The 13125-nt window shown below is 42.9% G+C and overlaps 1 protein-coding gene across 1 annotated transcript; it reads left to right on the top strand.

The window, feature by feature from the left end:
* The first annotated feature begins 2702 nt into the window (after positions 1-2702).
* LOC136651875 (protein FAM133-like) lies at positions 2703-13013 on the top strand. The gene is made up of 10 exons (XM_066628606.1): positions 2703-2781; positions 6428-6525; positions 7177-7255; positions 7744-7818; positions 7985-8017; positions 8274-8342; positions 9211-9306; positions 10847-10942; positions 11460-11498; positions 11998-13013. The coding sequence occupies exons 1-10, from the start codon at positions 2758-2760 to the stop codon at positions 12082-12084; spliced, it is 696 nt and encodes a 231-aa protein (XP_066484703.1). The 5' UTR covers positions 2703-2757; the 3' UTR covers positions 12085-13013.
* The last annotated feature ends 112 nt before the right edge of the window (positions 13014-13125 follow it).

Here is a 13125-nt window from a genome sequence, read left to right as displayed (position 1 = left end):
CCCCAAATCATAACCAACTTTCCTGCACAGACACAGCAGTGCCAATGGGGCATGTGCTGTATCCTGCAGTTGGGTGGAAGTCACAAAGGCCTTCTCAAGGTAAGGGAATGTTTGTTCCCTTACCTCGTAGCTGCATTACCCTTACCTTGGTGCTGGAAAGTTGGTTAGGATTGCATCCTAAAGATGAGTAGAGAGGAGGGTAAATAGTGGGATGTGTGTGAGAGAAGTGAAGAGCTCAAAGTGCAAGATATAGCTACCTGTGCAGTTGTCTATGGGCAGCAGTTCTGTGAGCACAGTGTGGACACACTCTCTGACACAGCACATGCACGTTGTGCCATTAGAATGACACTCAGTGTTTGGACACTTGGTAGAGTGACAGTTTGCTAGCCAAACCTCCTTGGTATTAAAGGATATCAAAAAGTTGCTTATGTGTAGGCAAAATGTTTGGGAATAAATGTGTAATTTGGGAGGTGTTTGTTTTTAATGTATAAATGGGTAACTTGGGTATGAATGAAGGTAATTCCTCTTAATTAAGCAGAATGTAGATAAACAGAACTAGCAGAGTGGACTAAAAATACAGATTAGCACTCTGGTGCCAGAAGGTGTCTGTTAAATTTAAAATGAGGTTTACATAAATTACAGCACAATCCTAACTTGTGCTTAGACTGGGAGGCTGGCAGGCCTGCCCAGTATCAAGAGTGAGTTTCAGGCTGCAAGTGACTCAGCCCTAGGCAAGGAGAAATGCTTCCCCTTACCCTGGAGAGAGCTACAGCAGCCCCAATAGGTCTTCGATCTGTGCCACCTAAGGAGGTGGCGCAAATCTGAGCAGCCCAGAGACAAGCCATGCTGCACAGGAACAGAGTCAGGATCTAGCACTTGTGAAATAATGTGCTTTTGGGAACTCTCCTGTCCCCTATCTGGGATCAGGGTTGCTCCCTGGGATTCCATCCCATCCTTAGAGCTGCATTCATCAGCTTCTTCTCTCCGGTTTCCTTCTCAACCTCACTGGTTATAGCTTCAGAATCTGCATGAGGAGGGGTTAGTTAGAACCACATCCTTTTCCTTCTCCACAGAGCTGGTTAGACTCACTTCCCTGGGCCTGCTGAATGAGGACCCAATACTATAAAACTTTCCAGCACTGGTGCAGTCACAAGGCAGCTCCAAGGTAAGGGAACAGATGTTCCCATACTTTGTGGAGGCCTCTGTGCCTGCCTCCCCAACACAGAAAGCAGTGCATATCCCATTCACATAGCACCACCACCACTGGAAAACTGGATAGGACTGGGATCTGAGTCCCCTAGTAAGGATGGTCAGCCTCTGCCCAGATCACCATACATTTTGCCCAATAGTAAATACTAGGTCCAATATATGCCTGCCATATGCATTGGGGTCAAAAACTGAGGCAGTCCATGGCAACATAAAAATCCTGAGCCACTCCACCAGTGGAGATCCCAACACAGACATCAAAATCCCCCAGCAGCAATAGATGGGGGCACTCCAAGACCATTACAAACATCACCTCTGTTAGCTCAGGCAGGGAAAACATTGAGAAGCAAGGTGGATGGGACACCAACAGAATCCCAAGCCTGACTTGCCCACTCAAAATGATACTAAGGTACTGAAACCCAGCAAATGGTTGGACCAGGTAAGGGGAATTATATCATAGTAGACCACTGCTAACCTACACACATACTCAAGCTGCAGCTCATGAGAACCTACTGGACAAAACTAGGAGAGAACAACTCATCCGGTCTTGTCCAATCAGGTTTCCATCACGCATGTCAGATCAGCACCCTCCTGTAGGAGTAAACCTTGAACCAGGCAGATTTTATTAATTATTGGCCTGACATTTTGTAGAAGCAACTTCAGGATCATCTGAAGCAGGAGCTGAGGTAAAGGCCAGGTAGTGGGATAGTCTGTGACTATCGTGGTCTGCACGTGGTCGTGGAGGAACCCTCTTCCCCCCCTACTGTCTCCACTCCCCACATGAACCATAACCTTTGAAAAGGGAAAAGGGGAAAAAAAGGAAACTGACAGGAAACAGTGGGGGGGGGGGTAAGCTCCTACAGGTGATAACTATGGGTGGCGAGTGGAAATAGGCAGTGAGAGCTTATCCCCTGAGGTCCTCCCACACACTAGTCACAGATATCACCTATAGGGTAGAAAGGAAAGGGGGTAAAGGGCAAGGACTACTCAGTCTGGTGGGGGCACAGCCCTCACCTGAACCCCCACCCACTGAGGCACAAGAGTCCAGGCAACAGGGGGAGGGTCCTCAGTGCCACCCAGAGGGACAGCCCCTTCCCCGGCAGGAGATGCCCCCCCACCAGTCTCTGCCCCCACCCACAGTGTCACCTGTAGGGAAGGAAGGGCAGAGACTGCAGGGGGCACAGCCCTCACCTGAGCTCCCCACCCACTGAGGCACAAGCGTCCAGGCAACAGGGGAGGGTCCTCAGTGCCCCAGAGGGGCAGCCCCTTCCCCAGCAGGAGCCAGTGCCTACAGGCGTTTCTCCTGCAGGCACCCCTTGCTTCCAGGCAGAGGAAGAGCCCCCAGGACCCCCCCAGCCTCAGCCCCGCCTCTGCGAGGGAGGGAGACTTTCCTGCAGTAAGGGAGAGGAGGGGGCCTCACGTCTGCCCCTGCGCATGCTCGGGAGCTCTGCGCATGCCCATGCGCATGCGCGGCGGCTGTTTCTCCCCAACTTGACGGGTCGCCGGGAAGGGAGCAGCCAGGTCGGCCTGGCCCTGCTCGTCCCCGGCGCCATGGGGAAGAGGGACAACCGGGTGGTGAGTAGGGGGACCGAGCCTGCCCAGGGGCTGGGTCAGGGCTGGGGAGGCGGCAGGCCTGGAGCCCCTCCTGGGCGTGCGGGGCCGGCAGGAGTCGTCTCTGAGGGCTGGGGGCACGTGGGAAGGGCTGACACGCGTGTTTCGCCCTGCCAGCCTCGCCCGCCCGGGTGGAGAGACACAGGGCGGCCACAGGGCGGGTGGAGAGACACAGATAGACTCAGCTCTGGTGGCGTCCTGGCTCCCTGGGGGGGGGCTGCAGGTGCCTGGAGGGTGGAGGTGGAAGGGGACTGAGACCCCCCAGCAGAGGCTCCCTTGGGGGGGGCTGGAGGTGGAAGTCCTTCTGGAGGGACTAAGAGACCCCCAGCAGAGGCTCCCTTGGGGAGGGCTGGAGGTGCCTGGAGGGTGAAGGTGGAAGGCTTCTTGAGACCGACACCCCACAGCAAAGGCTCCCTTGGGTGGGTGGAGGTTGAAGTTCTTGAAGTCACTTGGAGACCCCCAGCAGAGGCTCCCTGGGGGGGGGGCTGGTGGTGTCTGGAGGGTGGAAGTCCTTCTGGAGTGACTGAAAGACTCCAGCAGAGGGGTCATGTCAAAATAAGGGTGGCTGAGTGAATTCAAAGGATGTGCTGTCTGTTTAACAGAGGATTGTGTAAGGGGACTGGTCTAGTTTAGTGAACTAGAGTAAAAAGTGGGGGGGGGGATTAAAAAGGGAACCTGACAATGGTGTTGCAAACTCTAAGAAAACACTTAGAATTCGTGCTGATCCATATGTGTTGCGTCAGACAAAATGCCCCTGCTGTTCTTGCTGCATCCCTGTGGAGACCTGAGCACACAACACGGGTGACTAATGATGTTTGTGTCTGTCCTGGCACATGTTCTAGCACATCACAGGTGCATGTCTTGGGAGAAAGTTGTCAGAGATCTGTAACCCAGTGCAGATTTCTTTCTGACATTAGCTGTCATGTAGGCTGGTTATGTTCTGTACAATAGATGGCAAAAAGATCCCCTCTTATGGGGTTGCACTGAGCTATCAATGTTATTTTTGAGCAAAGACAGAGCAAGAGTCTAAATTCTAATTGTGGAAAAGTCGGGAACTCTTCAAAAACAGAACTGTATTTAGTTGTCTAGGGCAGTGGTACTCAAACTTCTCTGACCCGTGGCTCCCTTGACCGCTGTGGCCGTTGGCCATGACTCCCCATCATGTTCCTGAGGGCTGGAAGTGACATCATTAAACAGGAAGTGACCAGAAATATTAACTATATTAATATTAATTATATTAATCATATCATTAATTAAATGCAGATCTTAAAAATATATTATTAATACACAGCAATATACATGCTTTATAAATGATCAGCTGCTGATTATTGTTAGAGACAGGATGCTGGAGTAGGTAGATTTTGTCTGGTCCAGGAGAACTCATTTTTTTTAACTTTGTAAGCATACCAATAGAATTGTTTTATCAAATGAACTTTGTGAACGACCAGTCTGACCAATATTACACACACACACCCCTGTGGACCTCAATCCAACTAGTCATTTCTCCCATTCTCCTTGGAAAGGATTGAACCCTTTATTAATTTAATGAAATTAAATTTTTCCAGCAGCTGGTGGGGAAAACAAAAATAGACCATGAAAATATATCAGAGCTGATAAGGGTTTGGTTAGGAGGCTGATTTGTCTCCTATACTAGGAGATGCACAGCTCAATTCTGTGTATGTCTACTCAGAAGTAAGTCCCATTAGAGTCAATGGGGCTTACTCCCAGGAAAGTGTGGATAGGATTGGGCTGGCAATCACTTCATCAATGGCTGATAAGTACTCCCTTCAAATAGCAAGATTCATCACTTTAAGAATACAGCCTCTGCTCTTCAATCAAACAACAAGATTAATAAATCACTTTAAAAACAGTACCCTTTTTCTGCTCTTGGCCAAGTAAAGTGTGTGCTTGTCTCTCTCCCCCCCCCCCCCTTGCCAACTGCATGGAAACAAGTGTAAGACCCCTGGTGACTGTAAAATAGGAAGCATTTTATTTGGGGAGGGGGAGGAAAGCGGGAAGGTTTGGAGCTCGAAATGGGGGAGTGGAAGAGGGAGTGGGTTGAAAAGAGATTTCACTTTGATGAGAAGCGATCCCAGGCTGGGAACTAGGACCCAACCAGACAAGGATCAAGGAGGGTTTCTTTCTGACAGTCAGCAAGGACAAGGACTGCAAACTGAGCATACTTGGTACTTGCTAGCTGGGGGTTGGAGTCAGAAGAGCTTTGGAAACAACATGCAGCGAACATAGAAGGCGGCAGCCTCAGAGAGGAGGGAGAAGAGGGCGGGCAGCGGCAGCCGCTCTCACAGTTCCTCTCAGAGGGAGCAGCTGAACAACCCCCATTTCTTCTGCTTTAAAAACAAGTGCAGAAGACGGAGCGGCTTGCATTCTGCCCAGGAATGGTGGTGTGACTGTATAGCTGCAAGAGGACATCCCACGCCTCCCCTTTGTGGTCCTAGCGCTTCGCCAGGGAGCCGCGCCTCACAGTCTGAATAACACTGGTCTAGGGCCTTGTCCAAATAGCATCATCGCTTAGGAAGGGTTTGAGACAGAAGCCCTAACTCAGAAAAGGGTGGTGTGAAGGGGGGGGAAAGCCCACAAAGAGGTGATTTTATGTAACATGAGCTGTTTTGGAGTGGCTCAGGGGAACTCAGGCTTACCATTGACACTAGCAAGGATCAGCATCAAGATCAACTGTGCAAAACCACCTTGTGTGGTTTGTGGGGCAGACATGCTTAATTGACGATGTATAGTAACATCTGTAATGTATTAAATTTACATATAAGATAGTGATTAAATTACAAAATAAGTGGGCAGGAAAATTATTTGAACAGTAGAACAATTAGGGGATGTTCACCCATTTAGCTTCAGCAAATATAGATGTCCTACCAAGTGTACAGGACTTGTAGAAGGGCAGGCGGGGGTTCTTAAGGCGGGGGAGGGGAATCCTTTCCTGTGGTTTCATAGTCTGGATTTTTCCTTCCCCCTTCAGCTGATATACTGTGAAAAAGAATGAAAATGCCAATATTTGAAACATTGCTAACATGAAAAAGGCTATAACAATTTAACGCAGTGTACATGCTCCAGTTGTAAATCCATAATCTCTACAAGAGTCAGAGAGGAGGCAGAAATTGTCACATTTTAGCAAGTTCAGCTGCTCAGTATTATTATTATTATTATTAATTATTATTAACAGTATTTATATACTGCTTTTCAACAAAAAGTTCACAAAGCGGTTTACAGAGAAAAATCAAATAACTAATGGCTCCCTGTCCCAATAGGGCTCACAGTCTAAAAAGATGCAAAAGAACACCAGCAGACAGCCACTAGAAAAGACACTGCTGGGGTGAGGAGGGCCAGTTACTCTTCCCCTGCTAAAAAAAGAGGAGCACCCACTTGAAAAAGTGCCTCTTGCTCAGTTAGCAGAGGTTATCACAACCTTTTTGCCTTCTCTGTCAACCTAATACGTCCTAGGGTTTGGCTAGTTGCCTGTAGAAGACCTTTAGGTGGAAAAATGTTTACTTTGAGTTCTATAAATAGGAGAAAGTGATGCTATTTTTGAAGACATCAAAATGGAATGCCTCAGTTTACATCTTACTTTGTCATCTTTAAGGCTTATATGAATCCTATAGCAATGGCTAGATCACGAGGTCCTTCTCAATCTTCAGGACCTACCATACAAGACTACTTGAACAGACCGAGGCCAACATGGTATGTATGGGAGTGATTCTTTTTCATTTTTACCAAAAAGCTTTCTGTTGTGTGGCAAAAGTCCATCTATAGCATTCTTCACCAGTGCAGACCTCTATCCAAAAAACAAGGAGACCCACTAAAATGATTCTCAATCTTGTGACAGAAAGCTAAGTTGGTTTGTAGGCAACTGGCCTGATCCAAGAAGTTCATTTGCATGTAGAAACAGGCTTCCCTGTGTGTGACTGGTGCAGGTGTGCCTCTGATTGCATAGTAACATCCCCATCAGAATCTCATCCAGGTTTTGAACTGCTGACATATTTTTTTCATGTAAGTGAAAGGATCTGTTTTCATCGAGGACCATTCCTTGTTGTGTGTTATTAACTGTGTACAAATAGAGTTAGATTGGGACCAGTGGTTATAAGGGATATCATTGGTCATGGCCAGCATCTTTTCTTCTAGCATGTTCTTAGTAAGATACTTTGGCAGTTTTCAGGCAATCCACTTTTGCAAAGAACCAAAACTGTAGCGCATGGGACATATTCTGAGAAAACCTAGAAGGATTAGATTGTAACATTCATTCAGTATGCTTCATATCTGAATGTCACGTGTATGGAAACTGCAGCTAGATGCCTTGGAGATTTCCATCTATGAGTTTTTCTTTCGTTAAAGGGAAGAAGTAAAAGAACAATTGGAAAAGAAGAAGAAAGGTTCCAAGGCCTTAGCAGAATTTGAAGAAAAGATGAATGAGGTTTGTTGTTCAGATAAAGTTGTGTTGATGGATTGATTAGATTTTATGTTTGACCGACATTAGCATAATGAAATTAATGTTATGAATATCTTTTCCCAGCCATCTGTTTGTTCTTTGACTGCATTTTTTACATGATAGCAGCTTGACAGAAAATGTTGCTTATGTTGTTTTTAGGTGGTTACTTCTTATATGTAAGATCTCCATTTTGCAGATTATTTCCAGAAGCTTGTAACCCATAGATAATGCTGACTGTAAATCCTGTAGCAATAGCTAGATTTTATAGATAGCAAACAATGTTTTATACATGTGCTTTAGGCCAAGTAACTGAAGAAATATTTGGGCAGACATTGCAAATTTATTGCATTATATCTTATTAGGTGTGTGTTTGACCATCTCAAACAATAATACTTATAAATATTGCTTTTAAAGAACAGCCAGAGCTATTGAGAATTACTCATTATTGCTTTCCATTCCTCACCCACCTCCAGAACTGGAAAAAAGAATTGGAAAAACACAGGGAAAAATTGTTAAGTGGAAGTGAGAGTACGTCAAGGAAGAAAGAGGTAAACATCTACTGTATTACATATTCATGCAAGGACAGTGGAATATGGATTTTCTTGTTGTGATTGTTTTACAACTGTTCCTCAAGAAAATGCTCCCAAATATTGAAACCAAAGGTTATTGGTGACACATACTGTACATGTACTAATGCAATTGTTTTCCTTTTAGAGAAAGAAAAAGGATAAGAAGAAATCCAGCAGGGTGAGCAAAGCTTCTAGGTTTTTTGTTTGTTTAGTTGATTTTACAGAATTTTATACAGTATACCTGAATACACATTTTAACCTGAAAGAGTAACACTATTTGTCTTTGAAGAACAATTGGACTTTCCAAAGGGCATTTCTAGTTCTTTTTGTTACTGCTCTGAATGGACAGTAGAAATGTTATTGTGCCCATTTTTGTTGTTTCTGTAACTAATTCTGCATCTCACAAATTTACATTTTTTCTGTATTTGGTCAAGTTGTCTCCATCTTCCTCTTCCTCATCAAGTTCTGATTCTTCCAGCAGCTCTTCTGACTCTGAAGATGAGGTAAATATACTGTCACCAAAAATGTAACTTTCTATTTTTCTTCTATGAATTTGTGCCAGTTCTCCTTGCATTGCAAAATATGAATGTATTGTTTGTATTTGAATGAAAACTGCAACAATGTGAATGCTTTGCAGTGGAAGTAGCCAATAATTCTTTTGAGGAAAAGCTTTCCGAACACATAATCTTAAACACAAAGGCTGGGATCCACAGGGAGGGAGTGTATCCGTGTTTTTGACCAGATCCCTAAACTATGGGAACATTTATTTATTCAGCAAAGTCTTCTGTATTTTTGGCAAAGGTCTTATTTTGATTTTTACAACCCTCTAGTCTGATAACATGCTAGGAGGCTATGTAAACATCCCTCATCACAGGAGAAGGGGAGCTACAGTTCAAAAATGTCAGAAAAAGTCCCCTCAGGTTCATTCAAATTATTGAGCTGGGGCTACTTTGCATCAGGATGCAAGAGACCCTGCCTATTTCCTTTGAAACAGTTTTTTTCCATGTTTAAGTGGGAGAGCAGAAATTGATGTTTAAATGGGTACTTAACAGAAGTGAACATGGAGCGTTATAAGAAGTGACATTGTGATTGCAAGGCAATGATGGTGATTGCATGGGGCGTACCATCTCAGGTGCCAGATGGTTTTGGAGTAAGTCCTATTGAAGTCACTTCCTTATGTGAAAACATACGTAGGTTTATGCTATAAGAAAGTGTCTGATTTTAATGAAGAAAAATGTCAGGAATTTTGTGTAAAAATCCAACCACTCTTGCTGCTAATGTTGGTTTCTGTTTCTTATATGTCAAACTAAATATTAGATAACAATTTCTTGTGCACAAAATGCAAACAGTGTTCTTAAATATTTTGACTAGGATAAGAAACAAGTGAAAAAGAAAAGGAAAAAAAAGTATCATTCCTCACGGAAGTCATCTGAAAGTATTTGTTCAGATTCTGAATCCGACAGCAAGGTAAGTAGTAATAATATATAAATTGTCTTGGAATTGTTCAAAGAAGCTTGAGAATATTTTAATACCTCTGCCTTTCTTGGACTAAACCCTCTAGGTTCAGTGAGGAATGTGCTAGTGGCAGCAAATGGGTACATGGGGGAGAAAAAGCTAGCACATCCCTAGACTGCTCAAAAAGATCCAAAAACTTTCTTTTCTGCATCCATGCTTTCACTGTGCATTCTGCACTGTGCATTCTGCACTGAGGGAGAGTATTGAAAGAGCAGATTGTTTTTTGACTATCTATCAAAAAGCAGGAATACCTGTACTTACCACACAAGATTTTTGCAAAGATTCCATCAATAATATTTATGAAATACTTTGCATGTTCAAAAAGCACTAAATGAATGCCAAGTATTATTCTTATGTCTGTTTAACCATTTCCTGCCATGTTTTATTTTTTTCATATAAATGAATTTCATTCATCCATCCCATTGATTCTCTCTCCCACAAAATGGATTGATACTAATGACACCAGAGTTGGACAATGCAAAATTATGGTTTGGCCTCGTTTCTAGGTTTTAGGTTTTATTTTAGTTAATGGTTCAGTTACTCACAAATTATAATAAATGTTCAGATGCAAACTTGGATTTTTTCCAGGGGTGGGAGGGGCATATTTCTGTTGATCATGAAGTACATTTCTGAATTGTCACTACATAAAATTGTTATTATAGCTGTGACCTGGGAGCCATTCCCCAGATTTGACTGGTGCGCCAGTTGCAACCATACTTGGATTGTGCAGACCTGGCCATGGTGATCCATGCCGCTGTGACATCGAGGTTAGATTATTGTAGTGCACTCTACATGGGGTTGCCCTTGCAAACAGTTCGGAAACTGCAATTAGTGCAGAATGTGGAGGCCCATGTAGTCACTGAAAGTAGTCGGTTCGACTCTATCAGTCCGCTACTGTGATGGCTGCAATGGCTGCCAATTCGTTTCACCCAATTCAAGGTGCTGTTTTTGACCTTTAAAGCCCTTTATGACTTGGGGCTGAAGTATTTGGGGGACTGTCTACTTCTGTACAATTCAACTCATCTCCTCAGGTTATAGGAGAAGACCCTTTTACAAGTGCCATTGCCTAGGAAGGTGTGAGGGGAAGAGACAAAAAACAGGACTTTCTCATTAGTGGTACCAACTCTGTGAGATTCCCTCCCTCTCAATTTAAGAACTGCTGCCTCCTTGGAGACTTTCTTATGAGACCTGAAGACATTTTTGTTCAGACAAGCCTTCTGAGTTCTCTGCCTTTTAAATGACATCTTGTTTTTACAGGACTGGTCCTTCTTTCATAAGGTGGTGGCTGCTACTCTTATGTTTTATTGTTATAGAGTTTTAAGATGGTCTCAATTGTTTTGTGGATTTTAGCTTATTGTGTAATTTGCTTTTTGAATGATGATTTTATGTTTTCTGCACTTTTGCACTGATTTTTTGTAAGCCACTTTGGGTCCCTACAGGGTGAAAGGTGGATAAAAATACTATAAATAAATAAAATCTGACTTTTATACAGGACAACAAAAACCTTGGTAGGAAAAGGAAAAAAACAGATCATGGGGATGGCCTGTTATCATCAGAATCTTCGTCAGAATCTGATCATACGGAGGAGGTGGGTATGCAGGCAGAGCTTAGTCAATGTAAACATGTTCAGCAAATTAAGGTTCTGTTCACATGCAGAGGCACAGGAGCCATACAACACTATTTTGAGTGTTTGTGAATAAAGAAGCTGCAGGACCTGGTCATATGGATCTTTCTTACCTAGAAGTTCCTAGAAGGGGTTGTGTATGTGTTTTAATTACAGCCCACATACAGTAGTTGTGTCTCTTTTTGCTATGCATAGGCAATGACACATTTACCTCAATACCCAGTGCCAAACACTGAGTTTTTCCCATGTGCAATTCCACAAATGCTCAGTTTGCCTGAAGACATTAGACACTTTGAAATAATGTGCAGAATAGCAGTCCTCCTTACCAGAAAACTGGAGAAAACTGCATAGTTGGAGAAATGTCACTCTGTCATCCTTGCTCCACAACATTGGAATTACATTGTCTCTTTTGCATTCATTATCTAAATTCCGTGTTTCGGTATATTTGAAAACGTTGTTCTGCTTCTCCTTCTGCACTTAGGTACATGCAAAAAAGAAGAAAAACAGTGAAGAGAAAAATGTAAGCGTTACGCTGCTTATCTAAGAACCTAGAAAAAACTCATTCTTAATTGTACATCAGCATGAATATGTGCTAGCACAAGTCCGTCCATCCCCTGGCCACCCACTTCTAATTCCTGCGAGTTTCTCTGACTTGATTTTGTAAACTTTGTAGCTTTATTAATGACCTTATGATGATTCAGACCACTTAATGAATTGCTGTCAACTGGGCCCAATAGAAAGTTTCAAAATAGCTCTTCTGCATATTGACTACAGGCTTTTTCTAGCTCTGTTATCTAAAATGTAAGCCATTGCATTTGAGGCCTTGGGCATAGAAAAGACTGTCAGTTCTCCCCGTACTGCCTCTGTAAACTGGTGAATTAACTGCATGGTGTGCATTAATCTACTTTGGAATCACTTTGGTTAAAACTTTCTTTGAAACATATGTTTAATCATGGACTGAATTTGAATAACCTGGTTTTACTCTCCTGTAATTATTTCTGATATTCTGCCTTTTAAAGGATAAAACAAAAAAACGAAAGAAGCACAAGAAACACAGCAAAAGGAAGAAAAAGAAGGCAGTGAGTTCAAGTTCTCATTCGGAATAACTTCAGTCAAGACTTTTTTCCTGTCATGAAAAGTGCAATGAGACTAGAAAATAACTGCAACTGTGAACACAATGAGAAAGTCTGCTGAATTGCATGAGGTCCCTTGTGTGTTAATAATGTGCTAGACTTTCAGCTTGCCCTGCGCCATTGGGCTGGAGATAGCCATTGTTGTTGCCTGATGCTTAGTACGTACAGTATCATTTTCATTTCACTTTTTTTCAATGGTGTTAGATGCTTTGACATACATTCTGCACATGATTTCAGTGAGTCAACAGAAGTCTGAAATGAGGTGGAAAGAAAAGGAGATTGCCCATTCCAGAGTCTTGTATTTTGTCAGATCTCCCTGTACATGATTACTGAAGGACTCGGTGTACATGTGCAAAGTACTGTATTGCTTGTGTATTTGCTCCATCTGTAATGAATGGGGCAGCCCTTGTGGAAGGGACACTCTGTATTTGCTCCTATACCCATTAGCAAAACCTGAATTTGGGCATCTACTTTGAACAGACTTGTGATGGTTAAATTTAAATTATGAAGGTGTTTGTGGGAGACAGCTTTTGTTTTTGTTTTTTCAATTTGTGTTGTCATTAAGGAATTTAGAACTAATGTTCTGCATGATTTTGTACCATTTTTAAACTAACCAGTACAGGAATACAGTTGTAATCAGTGGGTTTTTTATTTTGCTTTTTATTAAATATATTCAACATACAGCATTACTTATGGGGTATATAGTTCAAATTGCATTTATAGCTATGTACAAATGTAGACTTGCTTAAGATATTTAGCATGTAAAAAGCTGGGTGGATGGTTGATAATAAACAGCTTCATATTGAAGTTGATTTTATTCTACACAAGTTCAGTGGCAGACCTGTTATGCAATTCTGTTTGGAATATAAAAGTAATGCCAGACACTCAGTAAAGATAATGTTTAAAAGGTTTTCATTGTTTCTGAATTGTTTATATGCGTTCTTAGATGATTAGCTTCTTCAGGGGTAAACACAGTATATCACAATGTACATGCTAGCATATACATGCTAGAGG

The sequence above is a fragment of the Tiliqua scincoides genome, chromosome 5 (assembly GCF_035046505.1).
Source record: "Tiliqua scincoides isolate rTilSci1 chromosome 5, rTilSci1.hap2, whole genome shotgun sequence".
Taxonomy (NCBI): Eukaryota; Metazoa; Chordata; class Lepidosauria; order Squamata; family Scincidae; genus Tiliqua; species Tiliqua scincoides.
Note: the sequence above shows the minus strand (reverse complement) of the source record. Positions and strands in the feature narration are given on the sequence as shown.

Bases quoted from the DNA above. Each gene is read 5' to 3' on its own strand.
- LOC136651875 (XM_066628606.1), top strand. From the start codon at position 2,758: ATGGGGAAGAGGGACAACCGGGTG. The intron at 2,782-6,427 runs GTGAGTAGGGGG...GTCATCTTTAAG, and splicing joins GGAAGAGGGACAACCGGGTG to GCTTATATGAATCCTATAGC. The intron at 8,343-9,210 runs GTAAATATACTG...TATTTTGACTAG, and splicing joins CTTCTGACTCTGAAGATGAG to GATAAGAAACAAGTGAAAAA.